This window comes from Gadus macrocephalus, chromosome 7 (assembly GCF_031168955.1).
Source record: "Gadus macrocephalus chromosome 7, ASM3116895v1".
Classification (NCBI taxonomy): domain Eukaryota; kingdom Metazoa; phylum Chordata; class Actinopteri; order Gadiformes; family Gadidae; genus Gadus; species Gadus macrocephalus.
This window is the reverse complement of record NC_082388.1, coordinates 8,205,135-8,222,259: the sequence shown is the minus strand read 5'-3', so window position 1 is coordinate 8,222,259 and position 17,125 is coordinate 8,205,135. Positions and strand designations below refer to the sequence as shown.

General features: G+C 44.5%; 1 protein-coding gene across 1 annotated transcript; it reads left to right on the top strand.

Annotated features, from left to right (window-relative positions):
* The first annotated feature begins 5,418 nt into the window (after nucleotides 1-5,418).
* pom121 (POM121 transmembrane nucleoporin) lies at nucleotides 5,419-15,997 on the top strand. Its single transcript, XM_060056376.1, has 13 exons — nucleotides 5,419-6,032; nucleotides 6,775-6,990; nucleotides 7,452-7,601; nucleotides 7,723-7,803; nucleotides 8,273-8,441; nucleotides 10,513-10,601; nucleotides 10,676-10,755; nucleotides 11,070-11,191; nucleotides 11,363-11,462; nucleotides 11,589-11,867; nucleotides 12,022-13,557; nucleotides 14,632-14,733; nucleotides 14,968-15,997. The coding sequence occupies exons 1-13, from the start codon at nucleotides 5,470-5,472 to the stop codon at nucleotides 15,066-15,068; spliced, it is 3,588 nt and encodes a 1,195-aa protein (XP_059912359.1). The 5' UTR covers nucleotides 5,419-5,469; the 3' UTR covers nucleotides 15,069-15,997.
* The last annotated feature ends 1,128 nt before the right edge of the window (nucleotides 15,998-17,125 follow it).

The window sequence follows — 17,125 nt, the reverse complement described above, 5'->3', positions numbered from 1 at the left end:
CTCTTAACAGCAGATGGTAGGATAGGGACGAGGTGGGGGAGCTTCTGGCTGAGAGACAGGACGGGCTGAGGAGGTTAACCTACATTATGGTGGCGTTGGAGAACACAACCTGCAGACAGGGTTCACCCCAACCGTGCATGGCATCAGGTTACCCATCAGAAAGATCCAGATAAACTTAGATTAACATGAGGATATTTGCATTGAGTCAATTAAATATCCAAGAAATAGTGTTTACATTCAATACGTAATTCACGCACAAAAACACTTTATAATCCTTAGATAACATTAATTACGATACATTTGAATAATTTTATGATTAAGGCAATAATGGCAATGTAATGGCCATAAGGCACAACAAACATGCTCAAAAACCATGACAGAGAAAATATGATTATGTTTTGTTGTGTACCTATAGTTATGGCAAAATAGTATCTGGTCTCCCCATAATTATTGTATTCAAGTGGAGGGAGGGCTGCCATCTAGTGGTTATGAAAGGGTACCAATAGAAATAGTAGATGCGTGAAGAGCGAACTTATCCTCTGATATCAATTCGTAAATAAGAAACTAAAAATAGATCAAATAAAACATGATCTAGTTATTCCTAACCCAGGCTACTGAAGACGAGACTCCCAAACCTTTTAAAGGAAAAACATTCAATGCAACAAATGTCCAATAGATAATAATTTGACGTGTTCAATGTTTTTGTAGTTATTAAAGTTATATTTATTCTTTATATTTACGGCGAGGTACACAGAAGGCGTAACAGTAACGTGATCAATAGGATTCATGTCAAAGAAGTGAAAACAAAGCTTCACTTTCTGCGAAACCACAAAAAAAAAGTAATTTAATAGTTTAAAAAACTACTAACATATTGATATAATCTGACTTTATTTTTTAATTGGAAGGGCGTATGTTAGTGTGTGGAGCCCTAGAGCAGAGGGGTAGGAGACAGGAAGTAGGAGACAGGAGACAGGAGATAGGAGACAGGAAACAGGAGGTAGGAGACAGGAAGTAGGAGACAGGAGGTAGGGAAAAGGAGACAGGAGACAGAAGGTAAGGGACAGGTGGTATGAGAAAGGAGGTAGAGGACAGGAGGTAGGGGATAGGAGGTAGGAGAAGGGAGGTAGGAGACAGGAGGGAGGAGACAGGAGGGAGGACACAGAAGGGAGGAGACAGGAGGTAGGAAACAGGAGGTAGGGGACAGGAGGGAGGAGACAGGAGATAGGAGAAAGGAGGGAGGAGAAAGGAGGTAGGTGACAGGAGAGAGGAGACAGGAGGTAGGAGACAAGAGACAGGAGGAAGGATACAGGAGGTAGGAGAAAGGAGGTAGGAAACATGAGGTAGGAGACAGGAGGTAGGGGACAGGAGATAGGAGACAGGAGGGAGGAGACAGGAGGTAGGGGACAGGAGAGAGGAGACAGGAGGTAGGATACAGGAGACAGGAGGGAGGAGACAAGAGGTAGGAGACAAAAGACAGGAGGCATGATTCAGGAGGTAGTAGAAGGAGGTAGGAAACAGGAGGTAGGGGACAGGAGATAGGAGACAGGAGGGAGGAGACAGGAGGTAGGAGACAGGAGGGAGAAGACAGGAGGTAGGAGACAAGAGGTAGGAGACAGGAGACAGGAGGTAGGAGACAGGAAGTAGGCGACAGGAGGGAGGAGACGGACGGGAAAGAGAGCCAACCTTAAATTGGAAACGAAGAAGAAGGAGAAGATGGGATTTATTATGGGATATAAAGAGACCTTCAGCAGGTTTTTTTTCCGCAATATATCCTAGAGAGAAGAAGAAGCTGATCATGGAAGAAGGCGCAGGGTCGGATCCCGGAAGGAGCTGGGAGTGAAGGCGTGCCGTGTGAGAGAAAGCGGGTTGCAAACAAACTGTATCGTGTGTGTAACAATGGCAGATATGTCAGACGGTGAGGGGTGGACAGATATGGAGACCGCTCTGAGATCCATATTGGTTGTTTAAACTATAAAGTAAGGGAGTACATTCCTCAACCTTTGAGGCGTTTCAAATGCCAGAGAATGGGACACACAGCTCAACAATGCAAATGGAGGCAGAGATGTGCAAAATGTGGAGGGGGGCATGAGTATGGCAAGTGCAAAAAATATGCTTTTTTGCAAAAACATTTGTAAGGGAAGGGATGGCATTTAGAAGAATACTGACCATAACAGAAATTGAATGTGTAGTCATTGAAATATTTAAAACAGATGGCAACATGGTAGTAGTTAACTTGTATAATCCTTGCAGAGCACTATGCCCAGAAATATTAGATAGTATAATAAAGAAGCAAGGAAGTAGAAGAGAAATATGGTGTGTTGATATTAATGCTCATGATAACTTTTGGGGAAGTAAACATACTGATGGCAATGGAGAAGCAGGGGAAGAACTAATGGATATAAGACAGTTTGCCTAAATAAAGGAAATGTACACGGATTGTTCATACTAATACAATGTCCTGTTAAGACCTTACGCTAGTATCTAATAATATTGCAACATCTGCTGAATGGAGCATTAAAAGTAGCTCAATTATTGGAGGCGACCATTTCCCAATAATATGTGCATTAGATGTGGAGCTAGATATACAAAAAAGACCAAGTCATAAAAAATGGTGGTTTGAATTAAGCTGATTGAAAAAAATTAAAATGTTGTAAAGTAGCAGAATCAGTTTCAATGGAGGGAAATATTGAGGAAAATACATCTGCAATCATATACCTAATAATTATTGCAGCAGTAAAAAGCATACCATTCAAGTAGGTGGCGGGGGGAGGGAGGGGGGGGGGGAAGGAAGAGGGTTCCATGGTGGAATGATGAATGTACAGAAGCAATTAAAGAACGAAATAGTGCGATGAGTACACTACCTAATAGTCTTAATCAAGTGAATGCAATAAATTATCAGAGGAAAAAAGGCAATAGCACGAAAAGCAATTAAGAATAGTAAATGGAGCGCATGGAGGGATTATAGGGAGGGAAGTTAAAATAGGAGGTGTTTGAGGAAAATGTCAGGAAAATGCTGAAAAAAATGAGTGGTGGAAAAGTATTTACTAAAATATCTGTGTTGGAGGACGGTGAAATACTGGCAATAACAGATAAAGAAATAGCAGACTTATTAGGAAAGGCATTTGCTAGTGTGCATAGTGGTGACCATTTAGACGATAAACACAAGCGAAGGAAAAAGGACATTTTAAAGGAAAATAGGGATGTGTATATAAAGAAAGATATTGAGGAAAGTGCAATGGATGTTGAGATTACCATGAAATAATTGGTTATAGTACTAGATGGAGCTAAGAATACTGCTACTGTGACAAATTAAGTTACATAATGTTAAAATAACTGCCAATTATAGTACTTAAATTAATTTTGCACGTATTTAATAAAAATATGGGATGAAGGGAAAATTCCAAAAAGTTGGAAAATGCATTAATATTGCCATTTAATAAGCCTGGAAACGATGCAAACAATGAAGGTAATTATAGACCTATTGCCCTAACTTCCCATCTCTGTAAATGGATGGAGAAAATTCTAGTTAGGAGACAAAATTACTTTCTTGGGCAAGGAGGACTTTTTGCTCCATACCAAAATGATTTTAGGAAGGGGCGGCCAACTATGCATGCTGTAGTTAAAGTTAGCAATGAGATGGAGAAAACTTTTAAAATGAAGGAGCTAATGATTATAGTATTCTTTGATATTGAAAAGGCTTATGATTCCATGTGGAGGGAGGAGTTATTAATTAAACTGAATAAGATGGGGATTAGAGGAAGATTTTATAACTGGGTCCGAGATTTTTTTATCAGAACGAAGATTTAAAGTAAAAGTAGGATCAGAAGCATCTGATGAACTTAAAATGGAAAATGGAATTCCACAAGGGAGCGCTATTAGTCCAGTTGTATTTATTATTACGATCAACGATATCTTTATGAATTTGGATAGAAGAATTGGGTCGGCTTTGTACGCAGATGATGGGGCAACCTGGACAAGGGGAAGAGACACTACACTAGTGATGAAGAAAATGAAGCAAGCAGTCAGAAATGTAGAAGATTGGTCATACAACTGGGGTTTTAAGCTTTCTTTAAGTAGGCCTAAATCATGGTTTATGACAATAACAAATAAGAAAAGGATAGATGCACAGAATATACAACTATATGGAAAAAGCATGGAAAAAGTTCAAAATCTTGGGATGTAGCTAGACCAAAAGGGCACACGGAGAACACATGGAAACGATAGAACTAAAATGCAAAAAAGTTACTTGAATACAAAATGTTACTTGAATACTGGAGCAGACTACAGGGATGTGGATGAAAACCCTGCCAAAAATGTCATACAGGAATGTTGGGAATATGGAACGCATCAAAGTAACGAATTTGGATGAGTAACCAAAGCAAAATCAGAAGAATATGGGGTAAGTAATTTAAAAGTGACTTCTACTCCAATAAGTAATGTTTCAATTTGGTTATTTCCTGACATAGAGAAAGATTTAAACTTAATAGAAATGAGGAAAGAGTGGGAAGAGGATGAGAAAACGTGCAAGGCAAGTAGGCTAAGTATATTAAAAACAATCACTTTGGGTGTTTAGATATCTATAAAGATGGCTCCAAAGATGAAAATTCAAAAGTAGGACTAGGTGTATCCATCCCATCAATGCAGATCAATATTGGGAAAAGGTTACCAAATCAAATGTCAGTTCAGCAGAGATGATGGCAATCGTTTTTGGGGTACAGTGGGTGGAGGAAGTGAGACAAGATAGAGCAGTACTGTGTGTAGACTCATTAGCAGCCCTCCAAAGTATTAAGAGTTCGAACTCAAGCAGGCAGGACCTCCTTTTAGAAATTCCTGTTCTACACAGAACAGGAATTTCTGTTATATTTTGCTGGGTTCCTGCCAATGTAGCAATCGAAGGAAATGAGCGAGCAAACAAAACCGCCCAAATAGCAACAAAAATAAACAATATAATAGATATGCCGTATGGAAAAGCAGAAGTTAAAGCAATTAAAAAAAATTGTAATTAAAAATTAAGTAATTAAAAAGTGGCAGGAAAGATGGAACAGAGAAACCACCGGAAGAAATTATTATAATATACAAAAAAATGTGTGCACATGGTGTTAAAGGGAAAATAGAAGGAAGGAAACTGCTCACGAGAATGAAAGCCTGGGTGGCATACTGGGAACCGCAGGATAAGGTGTATCACTTACACAGAAGGCAGTGATCGACTATAGACAGGATTATTTAAAATAATTTAGTATTTATATAGCCTAACCCCCCACTTATTTATATATTTATTTATCTATTTTTTTTCAAGACCATAGAAAATACATGAACGCTATTGTTACATACTCCTGTACATTTAGTGGCGGTATGCACCAATAAAGCTATGGTTACAACCCGCCGATAAACAAAAAGAAGTAGAAGAAGAAGAAACTGATCATGTGACGCATTATTGGATATGAAGTACTCCGGCGGCGCGTTGCCGCCATGTCTCAAAGAGAGAAGCAGTTATTATCACTCATCTCTATAGGGTTCTTTAGTCTAGTTGGAGCTGTTTTGGGGCTCTATTTTATCCCAGCTTTTCTTTATTTCACTTTAATCATCGGGTTTTGTTGTTTTGTTTTTTACCCCCACAAAGGAAACTCGATTTATACTAAATTGGGCCTAAATCCACGGCGTGGCCTGCGTGTCCCGCCCGTGCTGCGGCGCTGGTTCGCCGGGAAGACGGGTAGCGGCGGGTTGCTGTCCACACCGGGGCGGTTTAGAAGTCGCCACAATCAGGTTGACGTAAAGTATTCAGACGTGTACACCAGCCAGAGGCAAACCGAGACGAATCTCTATCGCAGAGACGCGTTAACAAGCGAAACCTTTTTATTCAGTCCACGAGATATACTCATGGGAAGTTACATCGCGAAAGAGGGCCATGACGAGAGGCCGAGAGCCGGTTCAAGTTACGCAGCTAACCCCCATCCAAGGGAGCTGCTCCGGGAGAGGCTGTCTCGACCGAACCATGCGGTCCACACGCCGAACAGGAGGCTGTCCTTCTCCCGGTAGGTTACACGCAGAACAGAAGGCTGCGATTACCCGGTAGGTCGCTGGGGACAGGGCTGAAGACTGTCCCTCACCCGGTAGGTCAGTGGACACCGGGCTGAAGGCTGTCCTTCACCTGGTAGGTCGGTGGGCACCGGGCTGAAGGCTGTCCTTCACCTGATAGGTCGGTGTGGACCGGACTGAAGAGCAGGGATGGGAGCAGCTACGTTAAATTGGTTTATTTGAGCCTATTCCCTTCGGTCTGGGTTATAATGCGTCATTGGATTAATGTTCTGACCAAACACATGAATGGTACATTTTGCCGAAAGATTACTTCATGTGATTGCAACGATATTTACAATTATTTAAGGATGGATCAAAGTGGAATAGGAAATAAGATGTTAGGTTCTGATTTGTTCAACAAATATCCACCAATGGGTTAATGGAGAGGATAAGTAATCTAAAAACAATGCATGCCTAAGGTTGCATTGAATGCATCCTTTTTCCGCACCGAAAGTCTTCAGTCTAGCCCATATATCTCTGTTAAATAAATCGATAATGGCGCCGCTTGCAACACTCACTCAAAGTTTTTTGATTGACATGTCAGAGACTGTATTATACTTGTATTATGTTGCTGTCTATGGCAACCGCAAATTAGAAATGGAAAGTCATGTGCGCCTTAGAACCAGCAACATGTGTGTGTGTGTGTGAGAGAGAGAATCAGAAGACATCTCATAACCTTTGATCTCTGTTAATCCAAAGGGACGCCGTTGGATCAACAGGCAGATTTGTCATCACCCCTCAGCGGCACTACCCCCTTCTGCAGTCTGGCACTGCGTCGTTGGGTGTGCTGCCCCCAGCCCACTGGGACAGCTTCAGGAGGAAGAACATCCTCAGCCCTCGCAACTCCACCATGCTCCACAGCCCAGTCACGATCAAGATCGCTCGTCCGGACCCAAGCAACCGCAGGCCGCCAACGTAATTCACAACTTTCCCGTGTGTGTGTGTGAAATTAAAATGATAGGTCTGAGCCCAACTTGCATCTGCTTCCCCTCACATGCTTTCAACCCTATAGTCATTGGCTGGTAGCGTCGTATCCCAGTGAATAGATCCACACTGTGAATAAAACCAACAGTTTCCACACTAGTTGGTTCTGAGTTTTCCTTGTGGCTATGAATCATTAGTCTAGATGTACGGGACATTTTCAACCTTCTAGATTTTTTTTTAAATGTTGTTAATATGGAATGCCCTAAAATAAGCTCCATCAGTGTAATTAAATTATCCCCTTGCACTGATTGGCTACTATGATTTAAGTTAACCTAATTACCATATCATTGCTGAAGTAGTAACATGGCTGAGTTTACCAATTCAAGCAGTAGTTATCGTTGTTTGTGGCGCACAGTTTACCAGTGTTCTCTTGAATCCTGTGTGTTCTGTAGGTTAGACAATCCAGCTTCCCCGGGCTTTGGCTGTCCCCCTGAGCCCTGCTGCACCGAGGGGGTGATGAAGGTGCTCAAGGAGAGTCGCAAGAGAGATGTAGTGGAGGACGCTGACGGGAGCTTCACGGCAGACCAACACAGCAAAAGAAGGTATTTACATTTCTGTTTTTCAGGTTGCTGTTATTCTATATTTTGCTTTCAATGATTTGCCCATTATACATTTCAGTTTAGTACCCTTTATATTTGTATTATTATTTTATTTTTTTCTAAGGCGCAACGACAGCGAGGGAAGTACACATTCTGCATTCGAGCCCCTTCTACCCAATGGAACGACATCACAGCTGGTACCAAAGTAAGCGGCAGTACATAATCGGATTACGTTTTGCTGTAAATGTTGCGGTTTCTCTGTTGGCTAAAAAGGCTGAACGGTCTGCATCTGCATCACTATCCGATCTGCTTGACGTTGTTCAGTGGTTTATATGTCCATCCTGTATGGGTTTATCAGGGATGTTTAATAAGACTGTTCTTTACAATGAAAGCCGGGGCAGAAAAAAACGTTCACCTCCTTGAGAACTTTGTGATTGGCTCACACAGTTTGACAGGTGTCATACATCAGCGCTTTCTACGTTGTGGATGCTTGTGCTATTCATGCTGCTGCATTCTTCACACATAAGGTGGAGCCAGAACTTTGCAGCAAATTTTACACCTAATGCAGGAAAATTGGCACAACTCATTTGCCAGCATTATCAATTCCTGCTCCAATTGCAAATGAATTGTTCAATTGGCAAACTTCCCTTAAGTATCCATCCTCCATTCCCCAGGCCAGGCACCCTGAAACGTGGCACAAACTCTGCGGAGGACGCTGCTGTGAAGAGGTCTCGCACGTCCTCCATCAGCTCCGGGAGCGCGGCCCCAGCCCCCGGCGGCACCCCCGGGTCCACACGCAACCCCATCAACAGCTCCTACAGCTCCTCGCGGGGACTGCCCAAGGTACGGACCACCCTACTAATGGATCTCAAACACGGCCAAGTTCTGCAGTGTTTGCCAGTGTTGCATTGACCGCCACATATTGTTTTTGTATAAATGTTGTACTAGTTAAAATGGGTAAAATCGAATCACAATGTAGCGCTGCTTGCTCATTTGCTCCATCACTCCATGGCCCGGCCTCAGTCTCTCCATGGCCCGGCTTCAGTCACTCCCTCCTCACAAACACATGGACCAAGTCCCGTCTGAGTGGCACCTCCTCTCTGTGCACACTCAAAAGTTAAACATGATCATACACGGGAGGAAGGTTGCTGGTTGGTTCTTCCCGCAGAGAAGACTGCTGGCCAAATTGCTGGCCAAATTCATAAATATAACCAATCCCGAGTTCACAAATGTTAAGTATTAAGGAGGCAAGAAATACCCCAACACTCAAATCTAATAAATCCGAGTACTCACGCTTTCAATGTTTTGCTCTCCAGAGAAAGGATGTGATAGTTCCACCAATGTACACCTACCCAGAGTTGGTTTAGCCTGTGTTTCAATGAGCGTTACATTCACAGTATTGGTGGGGGGGGGGGGGGGGGGAAATCGATTCTGTTTAGCATCGCAATCTTTTCTCCTATTCAGAGATTAATTACTAAGGCCATGTGTCCTGAATTTTCAAGGACAAAGTTTTTGCACTTAAGTTAATGTGTCGAAGGTAAAGTTGTAAATGTGACATTTGAAGTGAGTCGAGCAGTTGCATTTTCCTCAATGTAAGTGTGAACTTAGAATAATGCTGTAATCCGTTTGTATGGTACGCCGGTACGTGCAAGTCGTAAGTCGCAAATCTCCCAGCTTTCTTGCGGCATTTAACTGAGGTATGCAGTTAAACTGGTCGGTCCCGCTCGCTATTCTGAAAGTAGAGCGAGTTCTGTGAGGCCGACTGTACTACACATCAACGAAATGGCTGCACCTTTAAGAGATTTATTTTCTTTGGATTTGTTTCACGTTGGTCATTTTAATTTCGCTTTTAAATGCTCTTACACACTTGTAGGGCCCGACCGATATTGATTTTTGAGTGCCGATGCCGATTATTTTCAGAGAAAAATTACGATTACGATTTAATCGGCTGATTAAAAACAAGACAAAAAAAAGCCTATAAAACGTAGTTTTTGATACCTTAAATATACTTCAAACACTTTTGACGAATATGTGAATTGAATGCAGAACCTTTGAGTGTTTTAGAATACATTTACAGTCAAAAATGAGTGTAATGTAAAATGTAAAATAAATAAATAACTCCCAATGTGCTGCGCTCGTGAGCAGTGACTAACACGTGCGTGCTGAGCAGTATGGTCTCACCGTTAGAGTCTACAGTATAACAAATTAACATGGCCTGGGACCTAAAGAAAAACAGGCACAACATGCTCAAACAACGCATCTTGTGTACATTGGTGAGGTGAGCGAGCGTGCTTTCATGTTGTACGGTAAAATTCAATCTCCTCTTTTTTACTCCAGCTAAAGTTGTTAGTTAGCAAGGCGAGTAGGAGCGCAATCTGCAGGATACTAGGCGCAATAACATTTCTAAAAAAAATAAATAATCTGTTGTAATCTGCGTCTTTTTGGCAGATGATGATTATTTTCAAAAGGGCTATAATCGGCCGATTAAATCGGCAGGCCGATGAATCGGTCGGGCCTTACACAATACACACTTGATTACATTGCTACTTTATTCCGGTCACCAATTTATGCCTTGCTGTTCGTGCAACACAAAGTAAAGGCGTGTTGTTCGTTTCGAGCTAGTTTGCTAAAGAGGCTAATGTAGCCAACAATAACAATGACTAGCCAATGAGAAACAGGATAGCTACTACGACCAAAAGGGGACGTGCCTCTGCGAATGCCGCAAGAAAGCTGGGAGATTTACAACTAACAACTAACCCTACAAATGACCCTGTAGGGCTGGTGCCACCCCTACAGGGTTTAATGTTAAAAAATAAATATTAAAAACATTAATATCATTTATTTCGTTAGTTGGTAGCACTGACCATGCAAAAAATGAATCTTAGGAAATTTCTTGGTCTGTTTTTTTGTGTAGTGGAAGAGGACTTTGGAAGAAGGCTCCCCTCTATCTAGTCCTGGTTCTTCTCGCCCACAAACTCCTGAAAGAGCCACCAAGAAGCCCAGGTATGCTGCTCTTTGTGTGAATGAGTGATCTGGATGACTAGAGAGGCCGTGTTCTTACCCCTGTTCTCTTTTAGGGAAGAGGTGGTCGAGTGTACCAGCTCCGTGTCCATGGTCACACCCGACAGAACGGCGACCCGCAATGCAGCCACTGCCTGTAAGTCCTTCCAACCCGCTGGTCCAGCATTATTACGTTTTTATTATGACCGCATTGTTAACCATGTCAAACTTAATATCCCCTAATGCTACACATCATTGGCAACCTTTTAGGCATTTCTTTATGTAAATCAGATGTTTAACTCAACCATTTGAAAGTGTACTTTTTAAAAACTTTTTTCGTTAAATGTTTGGTCCTATGTTCAAAGAAAGAATTAAGGCAACAACCCGATTGTGAAATGTATGCAGTATGACTGAATGTCCCCTTTGCATGTACATCTTTATAAAATAACTGAGGACTGTTTGTTTCTGTAGCTAAACAAACCCCTGTAGCTGTGGTGGGGGTCCGCATGTCGTCTGAATCCACCAGCAGTGGTGGGAAGCGCAAACGGAAGATCCAACTGGTGTCAAGCCATCGAGAGGACCAGATCTATCTGGTTAGAGGCCCTTCCTAATAATTATCACTTTGTTCTTTAACTTCGCTGGTGCAGATATGTCTTACATTATGTATGTAATGGAAACTTTTCATATCTGCAATTTATGTTACGTATGTACTATAGTCCGTTTAGAGTCGGAGAGCCATTGTTGACCATCCTGTTCTCCCTCAGCCGCCACCTCCAGAACTGGGCTACACGGTCACGGGAAAAGACCTGGATCTGGAGAAGAAAGATGCTCTGAGCAAGATTCAGAAGTCCCTGGAGGAACCAGGTGAGGGGTCCAACGCTGCACCAAGCCCCCCCCCCCCCCCCCCGCCCCCTTACTGACCCAGACGGGTAAAGGCCAGGTGCATTCCCACGGTCGCCCCGGTTGACTCAGTGTTCTGTCTTTCTGCAGCACCAGAAGCACCAGCCGTCACCCCAGCCTCGCTGCCCTCCACTCAGACCGCCGCCTTCAGCTCCACCACCACCCTGAGCAGCCTGCTGGCCTCGCCGCTGTCTACAGCCACCACTACCCCCGTCAGCATGGGGCAACCGGCCCCCGTCATCAACCTGGACCCCACGCCCACCCAGGGAGCACGAGCGTCTGCCCCGGCCTCCAACCCCCTGCTCGAGGCTCTGAAGACCAAGAGCATCACCCCCTCTGGTGCACCTCCCGCCGCACCCGGCGTCACAGGTACAACAAGCCGCACACCACTGAGCTGTAGTCGTCGGGCACCTCTCATTGTTTGGCACAATGTTCTAGTTTACAGCATCTTTTAGATACAGTTTATCTGTATTTTCTTGGGTGTAATGTCTAATTTGTCCATTTTGTCTGTGCTCATTTTTAGTGTCATCGTCCGGAGGGGCTTATACCCAGGGGCCTCCCTCCTCCTTGACCCCCTCCCAGCTCCCCCTGCCCGGCTCCACGGTCCTGGGACCGCCCGCCAGCAGCAGTGCCCCCTCGGCCTTCACTCAGGTGCTGAATCAGGCCAGTAAGCCTGTAGCCAGCCCGGCCATTACGTCAGGGGCTAGCCTGTTTGGAATAGCCAGCCCACTGTCTACATCCACCGCCACTCCAACGTCGGCCCCCCCAGCCTACACGCTCCCCACGGCCTCCAGCACAGGGTCCGTCGGCAGCAGTAACCCTCTCCTGGCGTCCGGCTTCAAGCCCATCTTCATGGCCACACCCCAGCCTTCCATCGCCCCGCCTTCAGCCCAGGAAACCAAACCCACTGTGCCCACCTTCAAACCCCTCTTCGGGAGCAACGCGCCCAGCGCTGCCTTTTGTGTGAGTCCCTCCGTCACCATGGCCACCACCTCTGCTCCCGTCGCCAACCCGACCGCTAGTTTTGGAGGCTTGAACGTCACCGCATCATCGATGTTCCCCGGCTTGCCGGGCACAGCGTCCACAGTGGCCACCAGCGCCCCGCCCTCCACTGCAGCCCAGCCAGCCGTCACACCTATGTTTGGAGCCTGGGGGGCGTCCTCCTCCACAACGAGCACCACCGCCACCTCCACGCTGGTCTCCAACACAGGCTTTCAGTTCGGAGCTGCTGCTGCTGCTGCTGCCGCTCCGGCCACCACTGTAGCCGCATCGGCTCTGCCCACCGCCGCCAAAACTAACGGCGGCTTCACCTTTGGCTCTGTAGCTGCCGTGCCCCTCAGTACTCAGGCCGTCACCACTAAGGCCGCCCCCCAGAACATGTTTGGCTTCGGCCAGGCTGCCCCCGCTCCCAGCCAACCCACCGCCTCCTTTGGTGGCTTTGCTTTAGCCAACCCGTCTGCCGCCGCCGTCGGCACCACCACCGCCACCTCCGGCACCACCGCCGCCCTCAGCGCCCCCACCACCCAGTCCACCTTCACCTTCGCCAAGTCTGCGTTCAACGCCGCCCCGGCCCCGGCCGCGTTCCCCGGTCTGACCACATCCGCCCCCAAACCGTTTGGTTTTGGGACCGCCGCGGCCGTGGCGGCGCCCAACGCGGCGCCTGCTGCCACGCCGGCCCCCTTCTCTTTCGGGGCTGGTGCAACCAGCACCACCGCCTGTACTTTTGGGACGCCTGCTAAGCCCGCCTTTGGCGCCGGCTCCACCGGTTTCCCCTTTGGCGGCACGGCCGCACCTGCGGCAGCGGCGGCAGCGGTGGCGACAGCGGCGCCCACCTTCGGCATCACCACTCAGACTCCGAGCGCCTCCACGGCCGCCTTCACATTCGGCCGAGGCGCCCCCCAGCAGACCGCCATACTGCCCGCTCAGCCCGCGTCAGGCGGGTTCAACTTCGGCGCCGCCATGCCCAGCACGCCGTTCGGAGCGCTGGCCCCCAGCAACGCGGCGCCACAGATGGCAGGCTTCAACTTTGGGGCGGCTGCAACTGACAAGCCTGCTTTTGGTAATACAATTTATTGATTTAGTTTGCTAATAAATAGCCGATCAATTGACATCGTAAACGGCTCTCTAGTTAAAGGCACCCAGTGCAACTTTCGAGGCTTAAAAATAAACATTCAATTTCTAGTCTTTTTTACACGTAGTAAGTTTCAATAACTCCATACCATTACATACCGACATTCAATCAGCAAAGATGAGACGTCGTTGTCTGGTGAGAACTGATAGAAAATCGATAACAACAACAATGCCGCCATTTTCTTTATTTTTTGTAACCTACAATAAATAAAGCAGGCTTCCAGTCAATGGAAAAATGGCTTCTCCCCACCGGCGATTGTTGTTGTTTACGATTTTCTATCAGTTCTCACCACACAACGACGTCTCATCTTTGCTCCTTGAATGTCGATATGTAATGGTATGGAGTTATTGAAACTTACTACGTGTAAAAAAAGACTAGAAATTGAATGTTTATTTTTCATTGAATGTTTACATAAAGTTGCACTGGGTGCCTTTAATGCTTCGAGAAAGACGCCAATTTGAAAAAGTACTGTAATGATAATAGTTGGGATGGGCATGATAAATCAACGTTCGACTAATTTATTATTTAAGAATTTCGTAGATGACGTAAATTTTTCATAGATAAATCTAATGCCAAGTATATTTTAGCATTAACCCTCACATGTCACATGTCGACTATAGCAAATTACACCACCTCTTCTATTCCGCATGGAATTGTATACCGATCAGAGAATTGTATTTGGCGTATATATGGGCGTATATATGATCATTTTCTACTCCGACTGAGATGTTCTTCCACTTCTAATCGAACCGGAAGTGTCCATGTAAACGCGGGAGAACTAACGATAAATTTTCATTGCATTATGAATATAGCATATAAATAGTTAATTAGAATATACAAATATTAATGATTAATCGAAAATTTATCGTTAATTCTCCAGATCGACTAAGACAATTTAATCGAATGCCCATCCCTAGATAATAGCTGCAGGAACACCTTTTATCATGAATTGGGATTATATTTGGCTGCGTGTGCTTAAAGCTTATCTGTCCTTGTCTTTAGGTACACCTATCTTTGGCCAAAGTGCTGCAGCGGGTCCGACTCCCTTTGGTAGCCCTGCTACTCCCATTCAAAGCTTTAATTCTGCCCCCCCCAGTCACTTTGGTAAGTAGTAAATATAAAATAATAGTAAATATGTATATAATACACTACACACTGAATCACAGAACTCTGCTGACTTCTAGAAACTAGTTCATGCTGGGCTGACCTTTTATAGTCTAATGTGAGAAGCTATACCAACTTGCATTTTACTCTGGGTCTGCGCCAGAGCATGATATGCATTCCAAAGCTCTGCTGTTGTCTTAGTGCTTTGGTGCTCAACTTGTTTTCTCCAATCAGGGTCGCCTGCCACCCCTTCCTTCTCAATTGGAGCCGGCTCTAAACCATCTGGCGCTCGCCAAAGGCTGCAGGCCCGGAGGCAGCACACACGGAAGAAGTAGGACTCCACACTTCCCCGATGGATGTTACCCAGCTAGGTCACCATTACCCCCATCTACCCCAGGCCGGACTCGATAGATTATGTCCTTCCACGCTTCTTTTTTTCGTGTGTTTCTTTTTTAGCAGGGCAGGGCTGGCATACTGTTTTGTAGAGGGGGTGCAGAACGAATGCCAGCAGATGCTGTTCGGACTGATGACGCATAGGGTAACGGGACTAAAACGATGGATGCATCCCACAATGTATTATACTTGAACAGAAAGGACTTTGAAAACTGCTTGATTTTTATTAAGGGGGTTCCGTTTTACTTTTTCTAATATTTTGTTCTCTCTGCAAGAAGTTCAGACATTGGATCTGTGTACTGGCTGAAGCGATTATTTTTCTATTCGACGGGCTAGCAGAACAGGCTAGCAGGTCCAAGCACATTTAGTTATTTGGTATCACTGCATTGCAACATGTGTACAACGGTGTATATTTTTTGTTGTTAGAAGCATTCCTTGTAATCACTGTATTTTTCCATAGTCTACATGGAAGCATACATTAGCATCGACACATTGAATAAATGGGTGCTTTATTTGAAGGTCCATTTAGAAACCAAAGTCAATCAACGCCCAAGCTGAAAATGGAACCTTGAGGCAGACTAATAACTCCTTGTATAAACATGAAGCAGACTACCTCTTAATATCCACTCCTTACCATGCGCAGATCGCCAGTGAGATGAGAGCTGCCGTATTTTGTAATTTTTATAAAACCTGACAAAATCAACCTTCAAAGTGTCTTGCAATTATTTTTGAAGGAAAGGTAGCTGTTTTGAATAGTTTGTCTTAAGTTTGATGCTGTTTATTGTGTGTGGTTCTTCCTGTCCTGCACCCTACACCTCTTTATGGTCCGATGCATGTTCTTCACATTAAAGACTTGTATATCATGTGACAATTATGTAAAAAGCAAACATCTCTCGTTCAACGTTGAGCTATGACTAGTTGGTCTCATTTTACATTAAGTTATCCAATTGGAATTATGCATAAAACATCCAATTCTTAATGGGGGGTCATTCTACCATAAGTCCCAGCAGAATGCTAACACTTCTAGCAACCAGATGTTCGTTAATTCTGTACACAATCTAATATTACCCGTAGTTGAGGTTCATAGCCCAAGGTTCAGAGCTTAAGTCATAAGCAGATACTAGATAAACCTCTTGTTTAACTGAAAAGATGAGTGAATTGATCTGACTCTTGGGTAAATTAAAGCGATATATCTGGTTTGGGTAAGAACTTCTAAGACATTTTGTACACTTCAGATGTACTGACTTTGTATAAAAGTTAAGATCTGTCAATAATTCCCGTTTCCGCTCAGTCCACATGTGGGGATGAAGATCAATGGTATCTTGAATTTATGATGTGTGTAAATGTTTACTAGTTACAATAATTTTTCTTTCTGGACACCTACAACATCTAAAATGTTAAACATGGCCGTTTTGTCCTTCACTTCTGAGGCCTCTTACAACATACATACAGAGTAGAACCACATCCACACCTATTCTGGGATGAGTGTTGAATGTGCCTCCAGAGACATATGTGTAGAAGTTGTGCATGAATACACCACGCCCAACACTTTGTCTAGCAACTGGGGAAGATAAATAATGGCTGAGGGTTTCTGACCTCCACCTTCCAGCTGCTGCTTCTGCCTTTAGTCTGAACTGACGGTTGGTTACCAGCTGGTTGAGCGTGAGTTTCCAAGATTCACATCAATATTGAAAGACCTGAGCCTCCTCATCAAAGGAAACCTGGTCTGTTTGGATGCCCTCCAAGGACCCCTCCATCTCCTGCCCTATAACGGTGGCAGACAGTTAAACAGCCTCCCATGGGAACAATCCTATGATGGGAGCCTCTCCTTTTCTCGAACAAGTAAATCTCAAAGGTAGTTAAGGATTGCAATGAATAAAATACAAATAACTGCAAACTTCAGCTTAGATGAGTAATGTGTGCCTTCAGAACAGGATAAATAAGTATTTAAATGTATATACGTTTTTAAAGATCAGACCTACTCATGAAAAAATAGTTG

Excerpts from the sequence above, each read along its gene's own strand:
- pom121 (XM_060056376.1), top strand. The coding sequence starts at position 5,470 with ATGTCTCAAAGAGAGAAGCAGTTATTATCACTCATCTCTATAGGGTTC. Across the intron at positions 7,602-7,722 it reads GACCAACACAGCAAAAGAAG|GCGCAACGACAGCGAGGGAA; the intron begins GTATTTACATTT and ends TTTTTTTCTAAG. Across the intron at positions 7,804-8,272 it reads ACATCACAGCTGGTACCAAA|GCCAGGCACCCTGAAACGTG; the intron begins GTAAGCGGCAGT and ends TCCATTCCCCAG.